Source organism: Argiope bruennichi, chromosome 9, assembly GCF_947563725.1.
Source record: "Argiope bruennichi chromosome 9, qqArgBrue1.1, whole genome shotgun sequence".
In the NCBI taxonomy this organism is placed as follows: domain Eukaryota; kingdom Metazoa; phylum Arthropoda; class Arachnida; order Araneae; family Araneidae; genus Argiope; species Argiope bruennichi.
The window spans coordinates 1,948,992-1,973,636 of record NC_079159.1 but is presented as its reverse complement, the minus strand read 5'-3'; the positions used below and the strand labels follow the sequence as shown (position 1 = coordinate 1,973,636).

At 31.6% G+C, this 24,645-nt stretch overlaps 1 protein-coding gene across 3 annotated transcripts; it reads right to left on the bottom strand.

Moving 5' to 3' along the window:
* Positions 1-227: 227 nt before the first annotated feature.
* On the bottom strand, positions 228-20,512 carry LOC129984477 (uncharacterized). Of its 3 annotated transcripts, XM_056094363.1 has the most exons (7): positions 20,384-20,491; positions 18,280-18,449; positions 15,384-15,435; positions 11,429-12,004; positions 10,153-10,212; positions 5,354-5,557; positions 228-481 (listed from the first exon to the last, which is right to left on the bottom strand). In XM_056094363.1, exons 3-7 carry the CDS (start codon positions 15,400-15,402, stop codon positions 279-281), a joined length of 1,062 nt encoding a protein of 353 aa, XP_055950338.1. In that variant the 5' UTR covers positions 15,403-15,435; positions 18,280-18,449; positions 20,384-20,491; the 3' UTR covers positions 228-278. The 3 variants fall into 3 exon arrangements, with proteins under 3 accessions (XP_055950338.1, XP_055950337.1, XP_055950336.1); XM_056094362.1 differs by lacking the exon at positions 18,280-18,449 and having other exon boundaries at positions 20,384-20,512; XM_056094361.1 differs by lacking the exons at positions 18,280-18,449; positions 20,384-20,491 and adding an exon at positions 15,547-15,630.
* Positions 20,513-24,645: the final 4,133 nt, after the last annotated feature.

The following is a 24,645-nucleotide window of genomic DNA, read 5'->3' as shown; positions in this document are numbered from 1 at the left end:
TTAAAATTCTCATAAATTATCAATGTTCGGAATACAAGCATTTTTAAATTCGGCTCCTCTCAGGCCGAATGATATCTTTCGTGATAGATGTTTCCAGCTGTAATGGTATCTGTTAAAAAAAGATTAAAGTTCCACTTATACTATATAAAGTGTGTATTCTGCCAACATCGTAAAATTCTATAGATTAAAAATTAGTGTTCATAAAATCAGTAAAATTCTCACAGAAGTAAAACGTAAATCTTTATTTTTTAAAATTCAAAAAATGTTGTAAAATCAATTTAAATTAAGTTCGCAGGGGGTTCAGAGCGAATTCTTCCTCGCCACCAGAGAAGTCCTTTTACAAAATACACAAACATCCACGCAGACACGAGGGCCATCGAAACATAATTGATCCAGCGGACGAAAGTGTAGAAAGTCTCGTTGCAGTACTTGGGAGATCCAGAGTCGAAACTGGGTGTATTGGAGAAGAAATAATACAACTCTGAAAAAGTTTCAAAGAAATAAGTAATACTTGGCTGATAATCAGAGAAAAAAAAATTTTTACAACACACTTTACAAAAAGAATGTTAGACAAGACAGATGATAAAAAAAACATTTATTTTTTTAATTTAATTTATTTATTTTTGCGATATCGTTCTTATCATTTCTAAATAACAAGTTTACAAATTCCTAATACTATTTCCAAATCATAAAGTGCGACATAATTCTACTAAATTTGAAAATTCAATTCAATTAATCATCAAAATTCAAGCAAGTTTTGAAAATTATGCATTTTTAAAATGGATATTTACTGCTGTTTCGAATGAAAGGGAATACTATGAAAGTCGACTTCATTGCTAAAATGACTGCTGAAAATATCAATGGGAAATGAATGGCAAAGAAATATTGTAAGAGATGTTGCATTATAAAATCTGAAAGATTTATTAAAATTACATCTAAATAAACTAATATCACTCAAACGCTAATTTTAAAGTGTTACAAAAATAATGTTTATGCCATAATATGTTCCGAAATCATTGAAGGAAAAGGTTAACACGTCGATTACTTTTAAATAAAAAAATCTCATTAAAATTTTGAAAACACCTTTCTAAGTTAGTACCTATGACTAGGGATTGCAATACCGAACCAAAATTCCAATACCGGTATTCGGTATTTTTTAAATCTTAATACCGGGATACCGGTTTTAATACCGGTATTAGAAATTTTAGAAAAAGAAAGAAAACACAGGTGTTTCTTTGTTTTATTTGCCAGTTTTGTTAGAGAGTGTAAATATCACAAAAATAATTTGTAACTTATAAATTATAACAGTATATAATCACAAAAAAGTAAAGAAACATCTTATTTATTTAAATGACAAAAAAAGTGTAAATATCACTATTCAGTCTGTGGTATTATTACAAATTTTTGAAATGTGATCTTAAAAAACATAATGCATCCATTGTTTTGTCATTAAGCCTGAAAAGTAATTTTGTGTAAAAATTGCCAGCTGTCAAAAACGCTCTTTCGGCATCTACGGTAGTTGGTGGTACTTTTAGCAATGCGCGATATACTTTTTCCAAGTATTTACCTCTAAATCCCTCATCTTCAAATAAATCGATTTCCCGTCGGATGGTTTTGGGTATAACTGATTTCTGTATTGTATTTTTGGTTCGTTGAAATTTTATTTATCGCTAATTCTACTTTTTGTTCAAGAGACAATTCCTTTTCACTATCGACAGTAGTGACATCATAATCTTCGATAATTGAACAGAATTCTTCCGAATGTGGATAGGTTTGTGGGTAAACAATTTTAAGAAAATTTACACTAAACTTAATCAGATTTGAATTGGTTGTTTTCTTTTCTTCTTTTTCATTTTCATTTTTAAAATAATTATAATTATCTAAATAACGTAAGACATTTTCTGTTTCGGTAGGCCTTTCTTCTGTGCTATTTTTCAATATAATATATAATTCTTCAGATAGTGATGTGTGCTGTTCTTTCAGTGACTGCAACATGAAATTTATTGTTGCATTAGCTGTTAATAAATTAGAATCTCTCAGACATAATGCCTCAATAGTCAGTTTTATTGGAAGTAGAGCTGATATAGTTCTGGATATTAAGTCGAATTCACTATCTGAAAAAATAATTTACACGTTTAAGTCGATTATTGCTTTTTGGATTGAATTTCTCAGTTTCAAAAATCGTTCCATCATTAGGAGTAAACTGTTCCAACGTGTTTTAGAATCTAATATTAACATATATTCTGTTTTATTTTCAGTTAGTTTAAATATCTTAAAAATTTTTCGATCTTTATAAATTATAGGAAGCAATTCTTCATAGGTTAATATTTCATCCTCATTAGCAATATCTTCTTCAACAATTACATTGTCATTATCTTCATTGTCAATATCACTCTCACTCTTACTCTTTTCAAAGTTGGGATCCGAAATTTCTATATCCACAGTATTTGGATTCTTCTGTTCTTTATTTTTTCGGTATAACACATCTATTACTCCTAATTGAATTCCATGTGATTAGCACAACTGCTGATTTGCACCATCAACTTTCCAACTTTTTTCGTAATTGTTGCTCCATCAGTCGTTATGGATACAATATTTTCTTTCAGGGATAATCCATGTTTCGCTAATTTAGATTTAAGCAATTAATTAAGCCATTAATTAGCTAATTAATTTCGCCCGTTTTGGAGACATAAAAACAAAAACGTATACTATTTTTCTATGTTCGCGATACCTGAACATATAGTTGAAACAATTTAAAAAATTTCTAGTAAATACCGAAAAACCGGTATTTAAACTTGTGAATACCGGTATTACGAAATTGTACAAATGGCTCAAAATACCAGTATTCGGTATCCCGGTATTGCAATCCCTACCTATGACCAAAAGGCAACTCGGAACCAAATTTAATAGCTCTAGATCCAATGGTCTACAATACAAAGAGTTTTTAGTAGGTCACGCAATTCATAGCTAATGTGCCAGTCTAAACAAATTTAATATACACTAACTTTAACCTCGTTATTGGAACTTCAAAATCATTTCAATTCCAAACTCAAAATCATGTTTATCGACTGGAAAATTCTTTCAGATTATGCACTTTACAAAATTGACACCTAGTTGGGGATCTTAAACTAAATAGTCGACTGGATTACAGTTATTATTTAAACTGGGTCACAAAAGAGCTCAGTATAGCTTAATAAACATTGTAAGATTTTTTTGAAAATAAATCAATCAAAAATTCAAATGGAAATATGTTTAATTCAAGATATATTTTAAAATTGAGTTCTCTAGTGTACCTTTCGCTATTTGCAAATGATTAAATGTTTCTCAATTATTAAAAGAACAAAAATTTTATAAAATTTATATAAAGAATTTTAATAAATTCTATAAGAAGTAAGTTGATTCATTATTTCCACTGAAAAAAAAGCCTTGACATTTACATTGCATTATTAATGTTGAGCGAGTTTTACATTGCATATTGAAGTGCTGCATCGCTCTATTCTAAGAGGCGCAGGTGTCGAGATTCTTCATTGAAGCCAATATTGTTCACCTATTTTGCAATCAGTTGTGATCTTTGATTTAGTGATGTTTAATTGCAACTTACACACCAATTATATTCAACGCCCTGATACTAATTATTACTTTTAGTATTAAAATAATATAAACTCATTATAGGCGGGATTAATCTTTACATGGCAATATTAGCCAACAACCCAAGCGACATGGGGTTATCCTCATTTGAAGACAGAAACCAAATCTAATACTATTCTTTCTTTTTGCTTTGTATAACGAACAAATATGAATGCCTAAAATTTTAAATATATTCCAACTAGTATACATGTCACCCATTTACCAAATTTTCAAGTCAAATTGTTTCCATTAAGAATTTTTTTCTTTTAATTTAGTTTTGTGATAATACAAAAATATGGGAAATAATCTCTAAAAGACTCGAAATTTAGAAAAATAAAATTATCTACAAAAAACGTTTTTATACAACTTTTTAGTCAAAATCCGGGCATATAAAATTCTAGAAATGAAATTTTCTGCTCAGTTATCTAAATCGTGGTGTTTAATAGTTGTTGTTAGTTAGCTTAATTTCAGTTCCCATTGTAAATTAGAAGAAATTTACTGAAATTTACGCTTTAAATTTAGTCATTAAGGGTTAAATTGAAAAACTCAGAATTTAGCTTTCAACCATGCTACAATTTATGATTAATGCATTTATGATGAGAGTAGGCATTGTATCTTTTATAAGATGGGTCTCATTTCACAAAAAAAGCATCTTCTGCAAGTTTTATGTTGAATATATTTTACATAGAGAAAAGAGTCAACGCATTGAAAATCTTAAGCGTTGGGAAAGGGGAGCTTAATCTTTATTAATAAAAGATTTTGAGTTTCTTGACTCACTCATTTCTGAATCTGCAAGTTTTTCATCACTCGGACATCAATGAAATTCAACATGGCTCATTCTGACCCAGTTTTGTTTCTAACATCATTAAAATCTCTTATCGATGACTTACGTTATCGTTTTTTGTTGTTGTTGTTGTTGTTTTTGGTATGGAATAAATTTTCTTGCGCCTTTCGAAATTTGTATATGAAATGTGTTTCTACTCCGCTCATTCATTTTAGCTTCAGAAACTTCCGAACAGAAAAAGCTATTTTATATACACCTTATATTCTCGGGATGTCTCTAGAACAGCGCTGAAGGATTTTGCTGAATTTGGCAGCCTTTATGATCTAACTTTCGCAGAAGCCGCACGACTATAAACTGTGCCTCTGTAAAATTTCGGTAATAAGTTGGGAATGCCGAAACGAAATCTGCCCGGACGCATAATATATATGTATTATTTCCCTGGTTCCTATTCAAATATACCGATATTCTTCAGAATAAATCACTATTGAAAGGCTCAAAGCATCCTGAAGTTTCTTTCAACTCATTCTACAACAGCTGCTTTGTTCAGTAAACTTTCAGATATTCGGCCGAAAAACTAGAATTGTGATTTATGGCTTCTGAAGTGCTATCATCGATCTTTGGGTGTTGAATTAGGATCTGCCGCCAAAGATGAAGAGCAAAATATAAGGAACAATTTTGCATTAATGTATATTTTACTGGGCAACTATGTTTCCTCTTGCATTAATGTATATTTTTCTTGGCAGCTAATGGATAAGACAAATTATTCATTTTTTTCCAGTAACAAAAATATTAATTAATAAAGAATTGAATACTCAAAATTTTCTTTCAATTTTCTTCTGAATTCTGAATGTCTGAAGAATTAAAATGGTAGAAACTGATTGAAATTAAAACAAATATTTGTTATAAAATTCGATTAAGAAATTTGGCAAAAATGTTACTTACGAATGATTAAGAGATCCAAAAACGCAAATTCCATTACTTTTAATACAGTCCATGGCCATACTGCATTGATTTCTTCCTTAGAACATTTTTCGTAGGTGACGAATGAGAGCCTTGCAAGAAGTGCTATCGTGCCAACAGCTCCCATTGCCATCATCATGTAAGGCATAAGATGACTCATTGGGCATTCGGCAAAGTATATGCCACCTAGTAATACGTTTGAATAACATTACAAAATAGTTCCAAACCAACAACGAAGTACAGAGAGTAACAATGTTTTTCCATGTGCGATGATTGCTTTGTAAAAGAACCCATTCATAGTGCCACGTCATGCTCATTAAATTTTGCAATACTGCTTTGACTTTCGTTGAAGAACATGCTACAAAAGAAAGCATGTCACAGCGCCGCAAAATACAGCACGCAACAATCATATGACACGCACAATTATGCTTGCCAGATTCCTGGGAAATGATGCGATTTCGATCCTGAATCATTTTCATATCGAAGAGGATTAAACTCCTGTCTTCCGATGGAATAAATAGTTAAACTAACTGCTTAAAGTTTTTTAAACTCTTCTTCCAAAATATTTATTAATTGCTTACCTATTATGTTTCCTGGTGTGTGTGTTTTTTTCTTTAACTATTACTATTCCGATTAGTTCCCGTAAAATTCCCTGGACCAGCCTCTTTGGAAAAGATTGAAAATTTGCTTTGACGAATTAAAAGACACGGGTAATGATGCTTTTCGAATATACATGAACCCTAAATAAGAAACAACCTTTTCATTGCGGTTGTCAGATCAGTCGGAGTAATGCCACTGGACGTGGTAGAGCTCCGAAAAATGCGCTTATTGTGCGCAAGTATTCGCCACTGAAAGTTCGAATGCCGGTCTCATTATTGAGTACACTGTTGGACAGTCATTCTTGTCAAATAGGGCAAAGTATCCTAAAGAGTTGTGTGCATTTATTTTACTGCGCAAAACAAACAGAATACGAAACAAATGATGGCGACCACCATCAATGTATAAAGTGTACAAACAAAATTTGTATATTAGTTTCGTTTTTATGAGTTGCATATATTCAGAGTTCTCTTTTAAAAATGCTTTCAAAACTTAAGAAGAGTGAATTAATTAAAGTTGCTGAGGAAATATAAATTGATATTCCTTCTGGTGCCAAAGTAATTACTATTAAAGATTTAATTGAAAAGGGCGAGATCTATAAAGATAATCATGAATTTGTAAAAACTGTGGTTGAGTCAATAATTGAAAAGAAAAAAGATTACGAGAAAAATGAAGCACAGAAACTAGAATTGGAAAAACTTAAACTTGCGCAATTACAAAAACAACTTGACTTGAGCTTGCGAATTTACAAAAAGAAGTAACACAAAAGGTTAGTGTGACAAATAGTGATTCCGATTAAAATTTTAGTTTAGAAAGTTTCCTAAACAGTGTCAAAACTTTAACTATTCCAGTTCCTACACGAGAAGAGTCGTATAATTTATTTTTCCAATCGCTTGAAAGAGCTTTCAAAACCAAAAATGTCCCAGAACAATTAAAGTCGGAGATCCTATTAAATATTTTAGGCGAAAAAGTTACCAATTTAGGATATATTTAAATGAGGATGAATTGTGTATGTATGACCCATCAAAGAAATTAGTATCCCACGTTTGGAGCTGTGTGCAGCGGATCTGCTTTCCAAGATTATCGTTAAGGTTCTGTCATCTTTGCAACCATACAGCGAATTTTTAACCGAGTGAGAATTTGGGGCATATGCAGGCAACTTGCGAAACTCCAAGGTACATTATGCCTCATGGCGTTTTAGGCCAGAAAGTAGTACTACAAAATTGCGCGTTGTTTGTAACGCATCAGAGGCAACGTCATCTGGACAATCGCTTAATGATAATTTGTATTCAGGATTTGTTGTCCAAGATGATTTGTTCGCTGTTTTGTCGAGGTTTCGAAAACATTATGTAGTTTTCACCGCAGATATAAAAAAGATGTATCGTCAAATTTAGATACATCCAGATCAGTGTGATTTGCATTGTATTTTATGGAAGGATTTAGAGGAAGAGAAATTACGTGTATTCAAGTTGCGCACTGTTACCTACGGAACCAAATGCGCTCCTTACTTGGCGACCAGGGTATTAAAGCAAATATGCTGTGATGAGCAGGATAATTATCTTTCAGCCGCCGCTGCTGACAAGGATTTTTACGTCGACGATATATTCAGTGGTACCGAGGATTTATCTTCTGCCATTGAACTACAAGACCAGTTAATATATTTGTTAAAATCAGCTGGTATGGAGCTTTACAACTGGAGCTCAAATAATCCTGTTTTGTAATAAAAAGTTCCAACGTCGGACCGAGAATACAATTTCGATAACCCTAACTCAGCAACTTTAAAAACTTTGGGATTACAATTCAATCCTGAAAAGGATGCATTTAGTTTTAGTGTTAAAAAAATTGTGAGTCCTGAGTGTCTCCAAAAAGAACAATGCTATCGGACATATCCAGATTGTTTGACCCTTTAGGTCTCTTATGACCTTTGATAATCACAGCGAAGATATTCTTGCAGAAGTTGTGGATATTGGGAATTGATTGGGATGATGAATTTCCCTTACACTTAAATAGAGAGTGGGGAAAATTTAGTTCTGAACTGAGTCAATCGAAAAATTTAAATGTAGAACGTCATGTGTTATGTTCTGAGGCTCTGACAGTAGACCTGATAGGCTTCGGAGATGCTTCGAAAAATGAGTACGGTTGTGCCGTCTACACCAGGTCTTTGTCAAGGTCTGGTGAGATAAAGGTGTCACTCTTATGCAGCAAATCTCGAGTGCCTCCCACCAAAGAAAGAGTGTCTTCAGATTTTGCTTTTAATTGTGCTGGTGCCGATTTCTGTGGGCCGTTTTATATCAAGAATAAGGCTCAGCGTAAAGGTGTTTTACAGAAAATTTATATTTGTATTTTTGTATATTTTTGTTTTAAAGCTGTTCATATAGAAATTGTTTCAGATTTGACTTGATTTCTTTATAGCGACTTTAAAAAGATTCATGGCTCGAAGAGGTAATATGCGAAACTGTTTTCAGATAATGCTAAGAATTTTGTAGGAGCTAATAAAGAAATAAAAAAAAAACTTCATGAAATGATTAGACAATTAGATGAAAAGCTGGTAGGCTTTTAGCTGCAGAAGGTATTGAGTGGAAATTTATTCCACCAAGATCCCACATTCTTTGGGAGGCAGCTATAAAATCATTTAAATACCATCTAAAAAGAGTTGTTAAAGGAATACATTTAACTTACGAAGAGTTCTTAATGGTAAGTGTGCAAATTGAGGGAATTTTAAATTCTCGACCACTTTGTCCCTTGTCAGCTAACGAGGACGATTTTGAGGTTCTTACTCCTACACATTTCTTAGTAAATAGGTCTTTGACCTCTTTAAATGAGCCTGATTTGACAAATTTAAAGGAGAGTCATCTCAAGAGATGGCAAAAGGTAACTAGACTTGTACAATGTATGTGGAAATTTTGGCATTGTAATTATTTAAGTCAATTACAACAGAATTCTAAATGGATGTTTTACAAAAATAATGTAAAATTAGGAGATTTACTGTTATTAATTGAAGACAATTTGCCTTGTTATAAATGGGCTATGGGTGGGATAGCTAAAATTTATTTTGGTGATAAGAAAATTTGTGTTGTTAAGATTAAAATGCAGTCTAGTACTTGTAAAAGAGCCATTTCTAAAATTTGTGTATTGCCTATGGAACATAATTAATTTGTAATATTTAATTCTGAAAGTTGCAAGTTTTGATTTGTTATTTCTTTAAGATATTGATTATTATGTATCTTTTGTGTTTTTTACTAGATTTGTGTAAAAGTTATAATATTTTTTATGTCATTGAATATCGTAATCTCTTGAAACCCTGGAGTTTCAAGGTGGGAAGAATGTTACAGCTTCACGCCGATAGATGGAATATCTGTCGAGTAAGAAGTTTTTGTTAATTCTTTTTTTGTATCTTAACGTTTAGTGTGTAAGAACGATTCTGTGACCTAAACGTGGCACCTAATTGTGTGAGGTGTCCTAATCTATATCAGTCTACCTGAAGGGGCACAAAAAAAATGTGCCCAGAAATAAAATGGTGTTCACCAGACAGAAATGAATTTTATTTGAAGAGAATTACATTTACTGGAGCCGGAGACGAACCATTAGGTACAACTAAAGAATCCCTCAATATCGCTTCCGCCGGCTCTCGTTCACACGAATCATCAAGTAGAAGTCGTATACTATATTCGACTTCCGTGTGTGCAGGTTGCCGAATGTACGCTCTCTGTATACAACGATCGTAAGGAAAGAGTTTAGAACAGCGAGAGGAGCGATTCTCGTTGCCGAATATCTACGTGAGAGGGAAAAAAACCCACTAGCAGACGAAACGATTAACATCCGACCCTTGCGAGTCTTGTCTCTGCGTGACCTTGAACCCAAATAAATCCCCCTTATTCTTTAAGAAAAACTAGATGCATTCTCTCCCCCCATAGTAGGCTTGTACTTTTAATTATAAATTTAATTTAATTCTCACTAGCCAGGCTGTTTTCCTTCCAGTAGAATTTAATTTTTTTAATTGGAATTTAAGATTATCCTAATTTCATTGATAAAATATCTATCTTTACGATCTTGATCTAACAGCATTGAAAGACTCCAATTTTTAATAAATTAACACGCAACAGTGATCGTTATCCAATGTGTGCATTTCCAAACCTATTTATGCATTCATTCTCTATAATATTAAAGAGTTGTTGTACACTTACCCATTATTCCAATGGAGAGCGGCCAAGCGAGTAGCATGGTGTGGATAGGAAACTGAAATGCTGCAAATGAATATATTAATATTTTATTGATCAAAGCATCTAATTAGTTTCCGATATAAAATAAAGTTGAAATTGCTTTTTTAGAAATATTGCAGTGAGAACAAAAATAGCATTCATTTTAAATCTTTGCTTTTAAGCAGCGGGAGTGATCGCCTATCTTTTCTCGAATCTCTTAATAAAAAGGTATCCTTCATCCTCTAGAAAAATTACTAGACTGCGAGGCACCGAAGACTTATATTCAGCGTTTTACTTTATAGGGTAGTGGGGGGAAAACCGAGTATGGATTTAAACGCTTTCTATTCAACCAACTGGATCCGACGCAGAACTACCATTTTAATAAATATAGGTTCTGTTCAAAATTTGGTACATATCGACACTAAAAATTCGACACAGTTTTGGCATCCATTCATCCAGATCTTTAAGTTGTATAGTTATCGCGTTTTCTGGCACTTGGGCCGACAAACAAATTTCCTGTGAATGGATTTCATTCAAAATTGGATGAAAAACCATGGACCAAATTTTATTTGTCTAGCTGAAAGCGTTTTTGAGTTGTTTCACTCATAGGCAAATAGACGGACGCAATCCCAAAATTGTAGTTTTTGGGCTCAAGAACATCTGAAAGGTGGTGACGGAAAGAAATTCTCGAGGTCAAGTTTTGTATTGAATGCAGTACTTCCTCTTCGTATGTTTCATATACGAGAAATGGGTCCTTTTTTTTATTACGGTTTCTTTCCTTTCGCAATTATCAAACAATACAAATATTAAGAATTTGTAAAATATTTATAATTAATGTTAAAATTAAATTAATAACAAATTCTTAAAATTCACATTTTATAATTTATATTTTTGAATTCCTTGAATTTGTCGCCTTGAAAGCAACAAAACAAGTAATGAATTGTAATGATGTAATACGGTATGTCACGTTTGGTAATTGTTTTTTATTCTAAACCTCGGACCTTTTCCGTGCTCTCGCGGATATTCAATAAAATTCTTTTCAAACTTCATTGAAATTCCAGCCCCAAATGAAACATTTATTTCAAAGTAGGAAATTAAAATGAACTGGGATGCTTTATACGATTTCTAGAAGGATCCTTAAACACATTGTTCTGCTCTAATAAATATATCTCAGATTTACTGGTAAGAAGAGTGATTGATTATTTGACAGTGATTATTTAATAAAACAGCGATTTTAAAATTCGAAAAAATATACACTTACTGAAAATGGAACAGCACTGACAAAGGAAGATACAAAATATCCTGCAGGTCAAAGGTACACGATTATCCATACGAGCGAAAGGTTCGTAGAACGAAAGGATCTCTTCTATTTCTTTGCGTCTTCGCCGTCTTTCGCGAATTCTCCGCAATCTTTCTCTTCTTTTCTTGGCTCTTTCACGAGCCTCCTCTTTATCGATTCCATCAAGTATCTGTTGCCAACCCTCTGCGACGATATCTGCAATATGTCCAGTAAAGATTTCTTTGACTATATTTTCTTCACCTTCCATTGCCATCATCTGTTGGCGATGCATATACTCGACCATAGAAGCAACTAGACCTTGAAGAATTATTTCTTGTTTTGGGAGGACATTTCTTTCAGCGTTGATTTTCCGCCAGGCTGTGGACATGGCCTGTATTGATTTTGGGTTTAAAACTTCAATGCCTTCGTATTCAGGATTGTCTAACCATTTTGGTGGAAACTGTAGCCATGCTAAAAATAAAGTTTTCACAATGTCACTGACGTCTGTCTGGGGTTCACAGATAATTTCTTCAGTATGTCCAGAGGCACCACCTATTGCTGTTGATAAATTGAGAAATGGAAAATGAATTTCACATAATTGCTTAATTCTTGATATAGTTTTGTATGAATAATTAAATTCGAATAAAAGTATAAACTAATACAAGACATTTTGATAGCTCAACTAATATTTCTTCCTACGAATTATTCTATATTTTCATGTATTATACTTTTGTTGCATTTTTAGCCGCAAACATCACACAAGTTGATCATTAATCCTGCCAAGAAGACAATAAGTGTCAATTTTTGTCGGAACTGTCTGAATATCCATTTCTTCAGGACAGAAACTCATGAAATTCCATGCAGGGAATCCATTACCAAAACACCATTTGTTACCGATTCGCACAAACAATCATATTTGCAGATATTTTCAATCAAAAATGCGAAATTAAAAATTTCAAATTTCTCCTATATAACCAAGAAACTGTAGTATTAAGTTTTATTCCATGAGGTTATTTATTTGACATTTGCCTGATACGCATTACCTCTAACACTCGTAATAAATTCAATTTATTGCAACTTTTCTTAAATTCAAATTAAGTAGCAACTGTTGTGTTGTCCTTTACATTACGTCAGCTTAGTTTAAATACGAATTTTGTATCAAATATGCTACAACTACATTTATTAAAATTTCATATAATCTGTATTAAGACTTTATATAGATTACGATGAGAATTCTAGGATCAATTAATACACTTGAGATGTTTGAATTTAATCCAGAATGAAAAAATATATCCCATTTATCTTGAATTTTAACAACCCTGAATTGATTATTTTAATTATAAACGTATAAATTATGCTAAGGAAGTTAAATATCAACTAGGTTTGATTTCAGAAGCCACTTTTAAAGAACTTTTATTCCAAGCTTATTGAGTACAATGAATATGCTCATATTCTAGCCCTAAATATTGCAAGAGGAAAACGACGAATCTCTCCCAAGGACAATATAAAGCGTCATGTTCCTTCTTTTCAGCCCAGTGTATTACACCTCTATTCAGCAATGTTAAGTTAATAGGACCCTCGTAATGTAAATTAACCTTATGTCTGCAAGTCTTGTTTTCGACTATTCGAACTTCATCTATCGCGCAACCCCCTCAACCTTAAAGTTCTGAGTTTATATAAAAATAGTAATTTTTAAATTAAAGACGAAATTTGTTGTTCATGTTCTTAAACTGGTGTTGTTGCTTTTTTTAAAAAATCTAGATAGGTATATTTATAAAATTTTGATTTCGTAACAAGAAAATGTTTTTATTTTCTTTGGTGTGCTTTTAAAATTAAAACTTCTTGTTAGTACTTTTATTTACAGAATCAAACATCGAGTTCCATCAGCAGTTTTGTCAATGATTATATAAATTTCATATATCTAGTCTTTCTGTTTTCGAATTATTGTGAACACAGACAATACTAAATTTTTCATCTTTTTAGGAGATCTAAAATTCGGAAACTCATCCAAAATTTTCGATAGCAGTCGATTTCCTGGCTTTTCTGTACCTGCCAATGAAATCCATTATTATTCTTGTTCAGTCGCAACATATTTATTTGACCTTTAGCTAATATACCCCAGCATTTTTCAAGATAAAAGTGCTTTCAAGCCTATCACCAATCCTTAGCACACCACCGGATCCACTACGAGGATATAAGGTTACATGTATACTTTAGGCTTAAAACAACTTTTTATTCAAATAATACAGACTTTTACTGAGATCACTTTTACTAATTTGTTGTCGTTGTTGCTAATGAAAGTAAATCCATCGTCTTTCAAGAAATTTAGTGAATGGGATCGGTTTAGTTATATTAACGTCTCGTTTTAAAGCATCACTAGTGATACTTTGAGACGGACCTCGTCATTTTGAACCGCGGTCCGATGACGAGGGTGACATCTGAGCTGGCACCCCTTTTTCAAACTTCCATACCACAGCAGCGGGGAATGTGATCAGCAAAGCATCTGTTTAGGTTTCGTTTCGAAAAAGAACGTTAAGACTTCCATTTAAAATAATTTCTTCTGCAGCTTTTTCCGTTTTTTTTTTTTTTTCGCCTTCTGTCATCTCTTTCAACACATCGAGCTGCTAAACCCTTTTTCTTTTATACATCAGCGTTTTGAAAAAACTTTTAACGAGTTTTTCGATTTTATTTTCTACCTAATAATGGAATAGAAGTTCCATTATATCATTGTTTTTAATGTTATGACCTTGGTACTATTCTCCTCTTTGCGGTATTTTGCGCCTGGATGTAAAATTACCATGCTTGGCTGCAGTACTCCCCCCCCCCATTTCCTCGACCTTCAGTAGGACTCATTATAATCATTTCACCAGCAGAAGTGGTCGTCACTCCAGAGCGCTCTCGTCTGCTTTTCAATCAAGGTGAATGGGTGTTTTAGACGCATCTCTTTTCCCAACAGACTGAAACTAAAATGTAGCGCAGAACTACACTTGTCATAATATCACATACTAAATGTGATATATTCAATGCATTGCGTTTGAACATATCAATATACATACTTCTAGAAGTGTAGACCGACAGAACTGTTGGATTTGGTTCAAAATTGGATAAGTGTTGACCCTACTGATGTTAAATCTGCATCACATCTGGCTCTCTTCCTTTTGTAGCTATCATGTAAACTTGTATTCGAACAACCGGACATACACATTTCTCCGACATTTTCCTCAGAATTTGATAGAAATGTATCAATTGTGTTAAGACCGTGGACTAAATTTCATCATTCAAGCTCAAAGCGTTTGAGTGATCTCTGTTACTGTCAAAATGTTTTGAAAGATGTCTAAAACGGGGAGACTGAAGGGTCGAATTTGAATTTTTCCGACGATTACAATACTTTCACTTTATTTCGCATGCTGGATGGTAAAAACGTGCGAGAAGTGAAACATCGCATCATTGTCAAATGAACGTCTCTAGACGTGCTTATAATAATAAGCACGTATTAAAAAGCTTATTGGGAGTGAATGAAAAGATTTTATTAAAATATTATGAATTTTATTCCAATAACAAGTTTTAAAAAATTGTGATGAACATCATTTTAATTTATTTTCAAAAATGATCAAAAAATTAAACATTAATTTGACATTATTAAAAAGAATCAAGTTTTAATATGGAACATAATTTTTCAAGATGAATATTTCGGAATTATGAATGAAAATATTGGACAAAAACACCAACGATTCATTGAACTCATTTTAGCAACCTTAAAAAATGTTTTTTAATGAAATGTGAAAGTCAGTTAGCCTAGCATCCTAATCATGCGTTTTAAAAGGGTACGTGCAAATTTCACGCTGCTATCGTTGACCGCAACTGAGATGAGAGACAAAGACCGTCTGCAGAGTGTAAATATTCATTTGTTTTAAATATGGAAGGTTTTAGCTCTTACCATAAAGCTCATCATCCATTTCACGTGCTTCGTCTTGCAATAATGGTGTAGCCTGAAAATAGAATTTGAATATTTTCAAACTGTCAAATCAAAAATATTTTATCAAAGGACAATGAAATTTTGAAAATGCAACCCCCTCTGGAAAAGTAACGCTAGACCTTACATTCCAAGTATAATTTCTTTGTATAATCATCTTGCTTAAGAAACTGGCAGGAACGCTCATTTATTTCTTTTATTTTTATCTCAAAAATAGAATGACTGTAAAAAGTGAGAACGTGTACAGTGAGCAATCGCTTAAGTAATAAACTTTCAGGAAATAGAAATTTCTAGAAAAATTCTATTCTGTGTTGTTCTCAATACAGTTATCATTTGACCGATAAAACATTTGAAGGACAGTTAAAGATGTAAATAATGATTTAGTTTGATTTTGTTCCCCTGATAAATAGACGAGCGTGGCTCAAACATTCGCATGTTTTCTGCAAAACAATGAACGGAATAAACGCATAAAATCCAAAATGCTTGCTCATCATTGGTCTGAAGGACAGTGAGTGATGTCGGTGACTTGCTGGCTCAAAAGCCGTATTTGATATGCTAAATCTTGCATACGGCGAGGAAACGAGTCGTTTCAATAAAGAATAAGCACTCGAAAAAATATGCATACATAAAAGATAAAATTTAATAATGAAGTTTAGAAATTCATGCGCATTAAACAATTACCCAAAGAACCTAAGCCATATAATACGTCAAATAAAAGAATTCTAAAATTTGTATATTCATAATTTCTTCAAGAAGTATATACATAATTCGAGTATATACAAATATTTAAAAAAAATTCTAATTACGTTAGAAAACTTAAAAACTAAATGGATTCGAATCATAAGAAAGATTAACAGGGTGCCTTTTAAAGCATTTTTCATGCAAAGGAGTGTCATATTGTATTGCTATTATTAAAAGTTTCCAAATCGCCCCGTCGGAAAGGGCTCTTCTGTCTCTATTCTAGAGTTGGTTTGTCAGGGCAGATCGAGCGATTTTTGTCGTTATTTTTGCTTAAAAATGGGCGGACTTCTTCGGTCGGCTCATTTGTAGCATAATTTATAGTTTTTCCGGATTCAGGCACATTTTCAGTATTATTGATGGTGGGTCGCTCTGTTGGCATGGATTCACTATCGAAAGATTTAATATATTCAGCAACTTTTACATCTATACTTGAAGCACTCTCAGTGCTGTCTCGCTTATTGTGATACAACACAATGAACTTAAAATTGTTTGGTATCGTTTCCTAAAAAGCATTATGAGTCAGAGATGAGTTTCATTATTTGAACCACTGTTAAGAAGATGGTGGTTTCATTCGGTATCTTAAATATAAAATAGATTAGGCTTATGCTGATGTCACTTGAATTATTCTACCGCACATGAAAGTTCACTGGTATAAGCTGAATCGTGCGATTCAGGGGTCCAGTGACGAGGTCTTTCCAATAGACTACAGGATTCATATTCGCACTTTTAGGAAAGCGAAAGTATTGGCTTTCTCATTTATATACAAATCTGGCTTTTCGTATTTATCCCGTTTAAATAGTAAAGAAAATCGGGTACTCCATCGATAAATCTTTGATACAGATCCAAAATTTTAGTATTAAAAATTCAAATGAAATTTCATCGATTTGTAGCTTTGAGTTATCGGATTAACATACACACGAAAGACAAACATTCGATACACTTGAACCCAAGTTTGATAAAGATCAATTGTTTAGTATAAAAACCGCATACAAAATTTCATCTATCAGGATGGATGCATATTTTAGTTCGCTTGTTCATATTGCTGCATATTTGAGTTAACAGATGGATATAATTATCAAAACAACTGAAGGAGGTCCAAAATTTAGAGAATCGGTAAAACCACGAAGTTAAATGTTTTATCGATTACAATTCTCCTTTTATATGCGATATACGGAAAAATAAAAATAGATTTGTTCAGTTAATATGCAAAGGAAAGTGTGACCCATTTTTTTTTTGTGTTAGCAACTAGCAAAAATACTTTTTAAAACATTTTTGTAGGTTTAGTACCAATTACTTAATTTTACTTTAATAAAACCTCAAACCAAACTTAATTTAATGAACTATTTTAATTAAATGCTTATTTTAATAAATAAATATATTTATCTAAGTTTACCTTTAAAGTGTAAATATTACAAACTTATTTTTTGCCTCATAGGCTTTTTATACAATTAGAAATGATTAGTATAAGTATGCTACAAACAGATTAATAGTTTTTCGTGCAAACTTACTTTTTCTATTCATAACCAAAAATCAATTGTGAAGATCACCAAAAACTAACTTAGATTTGAAACTATTTTACGTTATACTTTTGACCGGATCAGGCACGCAATATTTCTTATCTAGAGGAAACTAGGAATATGTCATTTAAGATTATTTTCTCATACAGGGATTATTTGATCCATTCAAAACTTAATGCAACCATGCAAGGAACAAACAATGGGTGCCAACACCGAATATTAACCTTTTGTACTCGAATGGCTGCTCTCAGGCATAATTCAAAACGGTGCATCATTTTGATGTTTTATTTATTTATTGAAATTTTAAATGTTAAAATTGCTTTCAGAGTGGCAAGAAGATGTCAATTCATTTTTGGGTGGAATTCAACTTAAAACAATTATATGCATGTTTATTTGTTGGAGCAATGAACAATTAATATTAAGTGGATTATGTATCCAAAAATTTCTTCTAGTGAAGAAAGTTAATCTTAAACCTATTTCCATATAGGATGTAGCTAAATTGGCTGACTAAATTCATAACTCGAAATAATATCAGAGAAGGGTTAAACATTATAGGTTTTCTTTAATAAGAAAATTTTTATTGATGGCGATTTTCTACCTACATTTGTAAGTAACTGACAGGCCGATAATTTATCCAGATCTCATGCATGATTCAACAATTGCAAGTTCGTCACCACAGTCTCTGATCCAGGACCATATCAACCTAAATACATATCCTTGACTTCCCAAGTTATATCCTCTGAAAATGTGAGATTTCTTGCCCATGACACAACTAAGAATAGAAACAAGTAAAGAAATCAAATTGCAGATTAGACACTCCTGGAAAATCAGCCTTACAGGCATTGAAGCCATATGATATCCCGGAACTAAAAAACATAGAAATGTATTCAAAAGATATTCTGCTGCTTTAACAAAAAAGTTTTTTTAAAAAAAACGCTGAATTCTGAAAATATTGATGATTTTTATATTGAAATAATAAAATTCAGTAGATATTTTTCTTGTTCATTAAACAGCTGCATAATAAATAATTTTAAAAGGAAAGAAACTTAAAAACAACGAACTCTTGTCTATAACTTCTTTTCATCTATAAAACTTTGAAATTTAATTAAAAATAACCACCATTATTTTAAATGAATAAAACTCATTCTCTCATCGCTTTTACCAGGAATGCAATCAAAAGTATAGCATTTCCTAGTCAAAGGAATGATACTTATATTATACCAATGCCCCCCTTCCCATGAAAGGTTTTAAAGTGTTGAAATGATACATTTATACCTCATAAAATATATAATAATGCTAAACGAAACAGATACAAGGATTGATCGCCACTCAACTGAAAACCGTACAATTTTCTGAGAACTGTACATTTATGCATTCTAAAAATTAATCGAGAAGTTCGCAATTTATTTTGTTTATTACTTTATATATTAGTTTGCAAGATGACAGACAATTTAGTCACAGACTTTTGTTATATAACCATATATTATGTATTAAACTAGTAAAACTTTAGAATGGTTATAGTTTAATATCTATATTAAAACACTGAATGTCAATATTTTAATTTCAAAATATGAATGACATCTATCAAGAATAAATATGAAAATTTTAAAAGCAGTGTAGAATGATATTACTTTAAATTATTTATCGTTTTCAACTCGGAGTATTATTGTTAATGTTTCTATTTCTGAATATAGACTAATATTTTAAATCTAACTTAATTATTATTTTTGTAAATTAAACTCTAATGAAAGTTACTTTTTCTTCCTTCCGATATCATTGATTGCATGCTAAAATTTACTTAAGATTAAAGCAGTAAAAGATCTGTTCGCATTTCTTAAAATATCGTAGACGTTGAAGTCGACTCTATATCATTCGTAAAAATGTAAACGAGAACTAATGAAACTTCATTTGAATATGCCTTCGATACGATTAGCTGTCAAACTTTATATAATGCAAAATATAACCCCAATTGCATTATTTTAAATTATTTCTATTGCTATTTTTTTAAAAAAAATATTTAACTGATGACACAGTCATTACATTTAATATCCAACTTTATGTTCATTAATCACTTTAATGTATTCAGTATTATCATTTCAGGTACAATGCTACTGTCAATTTTGTTAGTTTAATGTTTATACAGCAACAGCTAAATCCCATCTCTGGTTTCATCTTACGAATTAGACTAAAACATGTAGATTCTATGTCTGTTAAACGTAAAAAAATAATATTGTTATTCCATATTATTTTATCAATCCTACTTTCCAAACAACTAGATTCGAAATTCAGTTAGAAACTATATATTTTTTTTATTTATTTATTTAAGTTTTTCACAAAAGAAAATGGGAATTCAACTCATCACATAGCGATATGTGTTTTCTATCTTATTTTCAGAAGAGCGGGAGAAAAATTGAAATACATTATTTTTAGTCTAATATAAAACAGAAAAGGCTTTAAAAAATAATTTATTACTCGAATATACCGAGTCTTAAAGAAAGGAAGATCGTTTGTATGAAAAATATTCCCTTTTATAAAGAATGCAATTAAACCTTTCTCACAATTCAACATCTTCCTGTTACAATTAAAAAAATCACATCTTTTTAATGAATTTCACTTAATGAGGCATAAAATAAAACTAAATTGCGCACAAAAGGCTCATTTTTTTAAATATACAGCAATTTAGTTTTTTAAATAAAAATCAAATACCTCGTTTGGTCCTGAATTTTTGGAAGTCCCTGGCGTTTCAGGATTCATAATGTTAAAAAAAATGGATATCAGAAACACGGGATCTGATATGTTGTCCTAAAAAACTGGTTAAAAGGCTGACATCGGATAAATGAGGTACACACACACATATATATATAAACTGAAGGTGGGGATGTAATATAATCCCTTTTCCCTTGGCGACTTCTCTTGGCTCACATTTTGCATTTCAGTAAGATGATTTTTATATGGATTAAACATGTTGCTGTGATTCGAACCATTTAACTAAATGATTCCTTTTTTGCTAGAGATAGAACTATCTCATTAGAAAGCGAACGGGACTCACAGTCATTCATATGGTTGTATGTTAAAAAGAATCAATTAAGGTATTTTATCAAATCTCTTGAACCTCCAACCATTAGACCTACGCATCGAATTATCGCTTCTTAAGCATATAAGCCGAAGTAAGTAATACGAAGATGTTATTATCCGACATAATAATTGCGCATAACACCTCAAATACTCAGGGTCCATTAGTTGAAACTATAAACAGCACATTCTCGAAACGGAAGGTACTGTCCAATCAGGCAGTAGTGAAAGCAAAGTTATTAAAGAAATTTTTCTTACCTTTATTTGCTCCAAAGGGGAAATATTATCATTTTATTATTTCTTTAACGCCTTTCCTCTTCTGAATGAGGTTTAGTTTTATGAGTTTACTTTCGTAACAATGAAACCATCTAGCGTCGGACTACATGGAAACTGGATCTGTATTATCCCATATAATTTTGGATGTACAGTTGAAATAGACTGATTTAAATGAATGACTAAAGAAAAATATATGATTATTTTACACATTTACAGACAAAAATAAAATTTTATTGCTAAATATTTGTTATTTAAACATAATTTATTCTATTTACTATAATGTGCTTTTATTATTTATTTATTTATTTTGTATTTTCTGATGATTTAAGAGGGAATGCCAAGTTAAAAAATCAATCCTCTTCGATAGTATGTGTTCTTTGGGAATGACTGAGTTGCTAGGCCAGAGCATAAAAAAAGCAGTGTCTCCTGTCTCTCTCTCTCTCTTTTTTTCCTTCCGCTTCAAAATTGGGAATTTTGACCATTAAGACGGATTGCATACACTCGACCCAATGAGTTCAACGAAAAATGATTGAACCAAGGAATTCACGAAAATCTGTATTAAACGCAGATAGAAATTTTTAAAAAATATATCTAAATGATTCCTTACTCCAATAGTTACAGTGTGTGGAAATAGCAATTCATTTCACCTTTAAATGTGTAAATACGTGTTCTCAAAAGTTGAATTAAATAGCAATTAAAATAGACTTGTCATTGAAATATATTAAAATTTAACTGACATTAAGACTTATCTCTTCAACTAAAAATGCTATATTGATTTTCATGACTTCAAAAAGGGTTCATTAGTTGAACGAATGTATTCTCTCTCTATATATATAAAGATACATTAAAAACATTCTAAAAATGTGTTATATTGTGTTTATCGGAATATTGGTTAAACCGGACTTCTTTAATAAATTCTATTTTTTAAAATTTTTAATCCTGCCAATCCTTCACCACTATTTAACAAATGATGTCGGATTCATTTCGATTATGCAGAACCCTTTTAAGAATTTCATCGTCTATATTGCTCTAAATAAAAAATCTCGTCAGGTAGTAATTCATTGCAATGACTACTTAATGCGGGAATGACTATGAAATGACTTAATGACATCTTTACAACTTCTTTGGCTATGATTTCTGATAATGCCTAAATTTTTACTGATGAAGAATTTAAAAAATTAGGTGTCGCTTGAATGAAAACAATACGACAAGCATTTACCACATCAGGACGTGCATCAACTAAAGGAATTGCCGAACATAATGTGCACAAAATGAAAGATGGATTAAAAGCAATGGCTTCTGATCTTCCCATCCACTTCATTTTTTTTCTATATTGAGATACTCCTTCAATAAATTGGAAGCCAAGGACAGAAATGGATTTAAAAGACCAGATTCCCATTCAATTTGATGCAATATTTCTTCGAGTTTTAACTCAAAAACTTGATAACCTGCTAAACTTGATAAGTTCATATAAATCAAATACAATAATCAAGAATTCAGAAGGAGGAAGTAATATTCAATACTCGTACTTCAGATTCGAGATCCTCTCTGAATGGAGATTATAATTCCTATTAGTATCAATTTATTGTTCTCTTATTCCCAGGAGGAACAGATCAAAATTTCGGAGGCTGTTCCGACCTCTGCGACAAGTAGAGGTCCTCATCACTTCTTTGGAGATCTAGATGTCCACCGGTGTACTGCAAGATTATGATCTGTATTAATATTGGCTTTCATTTAACCTCAAGCTTTCTAAATGAGGAAGAATTATTGCATTTTTTCCAAAAGACTCGAGAGAATGTAAGAAAGTTTCGAAGAGACTGTTCTCATTTGTTAACTCTAGATTTCTTATTGTGTTACATCTTATTATTTAAAATCGTCGCAATCAAGAAAATAATTAAATCATTCAATATCACTATGCGTGGTACTAAGCAATATGATTTTCGTAATTATTGAGAAAATCAGCATTGAAAGGCAGACAACTCTGGAACAACTCAACTTCTTGCGCATGTCCAGAATTTTTCAGATAGCACAATTTAAAATGTACTTGTACGAAAATTCTGAACTATAAACGAGTAAATTTCAATTTCCGAACAATAAATCTTGAATAATGTGAAATTTCTTAAGATAATTTTATATATATATATATAAAAGTAAAAAAAACAAAGTTAATAGGAAAAAATCAAAATTAAACCAAATAAAAAAATAATCCGGCCTAAAGACTTTTTCAAGGGTTACCTTCAGGCAGGGACTAAAAAAAGGGATTTTTTTTTCTGTGAAGGAATGCAGACCAAACAGTTTAATAACGATTCCTCGTAACCCGAAAATCCCCTGAAATTATTCCTAAGAGATATACCATTTTAACAGAAAGGAAAATACAAAACAATAAATTAGAAGAATACATCCACTAATAAGCAAAAATAACACAAAATAACCATATAATAAAACTCAAACTAGTAATGAAACAAAAATGAAAGACCATACCCGCAGCAGGCAAGGAAATTTTAAGCTAACGGTTGTGTTCCTGCTCTTAACACCTCCAAGCTAACGCATTCAAGGTAAAAAACAATTGGAGGGTCTCAGTGGCATCTATTCAGTTATCTAATATGCAAGGAAAGGCCTATTTTTATTTTAGGTAAAGGATTAATCCCAAATCATAGCTTGTTTAATAAAAAGTTGATATTGCAATAGTTTCTGGGAAATTAATTATTAGTTAAATTTTTAATGAGGTTATTTGAGGCTTCAATATAGGAATTTTTGTTATTACAAATCCTTTTGATCCTGTTAAATTGTGAGAAAATTATATTTTTGAAAATTTTAGAGTTTAGATTGGAATTATAATTGCAAAGTTTTGTTATTTTAAAGTTGAATTCATCCCTTTTATCGTAGATTCCAACTAATGTTTCATCATTAGCAATTTCGATTTTTAAATCGAGAAAAGTAGCCTCAAGTTGATTTTTATTTGTTTCTGTTAGAATTAAATCTTTGGGATAGCAATTAGTAATAATATTAGTATTGTTGAAGTTAATCAAAAGTAGGTCATCAATATATCTCCACCCGTTTATTAAATTATATTTAATTATCCTTTTCTCATAAAAATGTAGGGAAATTATTTTAGCTAAAGCACTTGAGAAAGCTGTTCCCATTGGAATGCCCTTTACTTGTTTAAAAAAAATTAATTCAATTAAAAACGTAATCAAGAGATCGTAAGTTCGAATCCTGCTAGAGAAAATGCAATTCACAGTTCGTGTAAATATTTCATTCCTTGATTTTATGTTTTCCTTTTATTTCATGTTCCAGAAGATTCTGGATCTTTCTTTAGTTTACCAAATAAGTGTCCTGGACTTCTCTTACTGTCTCCAGAAAAGTATTCTGGAATTTTCCCTGCTAATATAAAATCAGAATATCTGTCAGTCACTGTGTTCTCGGTTCAGAGTTGAGTTAATAAATTGGTTCAGCTCTACATCTTGTGGTGTGTGCCCTTGAGTTCCACACTAAAGAACCTACGTGACTATATATATATATATATATATATATATATATATATATATATATATATATATATAGTCACGTAGGCTCTCTCTCTCTATATATATATATAAATAAATAAACCCTAAATTGCA

Bases quoted from the DNA above. Each gene is read 5' to 3' on its own strand.
- LOC129984477 (XM_056094361.1), bottom strand. From the start codon at position 15,606: ATGAGCGTTCCTGCCAGTTTCTTAAGCAAGATGATTATACAAAGAAAT. The intron at 15,436-15,546 runs GTAAGGTCTAGC...TTCTATTTTCAG, and splicing joins AAAGAAATTATACTTGGAAT to GCTACACCATTATTGCAAGA. The intron at 10,213-11,428 runs GTAAGTGTATAT...ATTCATTTGCAG, and splicing joins TCAGTGCTGTTCCATTTTCA to CATTTCAGTTTCCTATCCAC.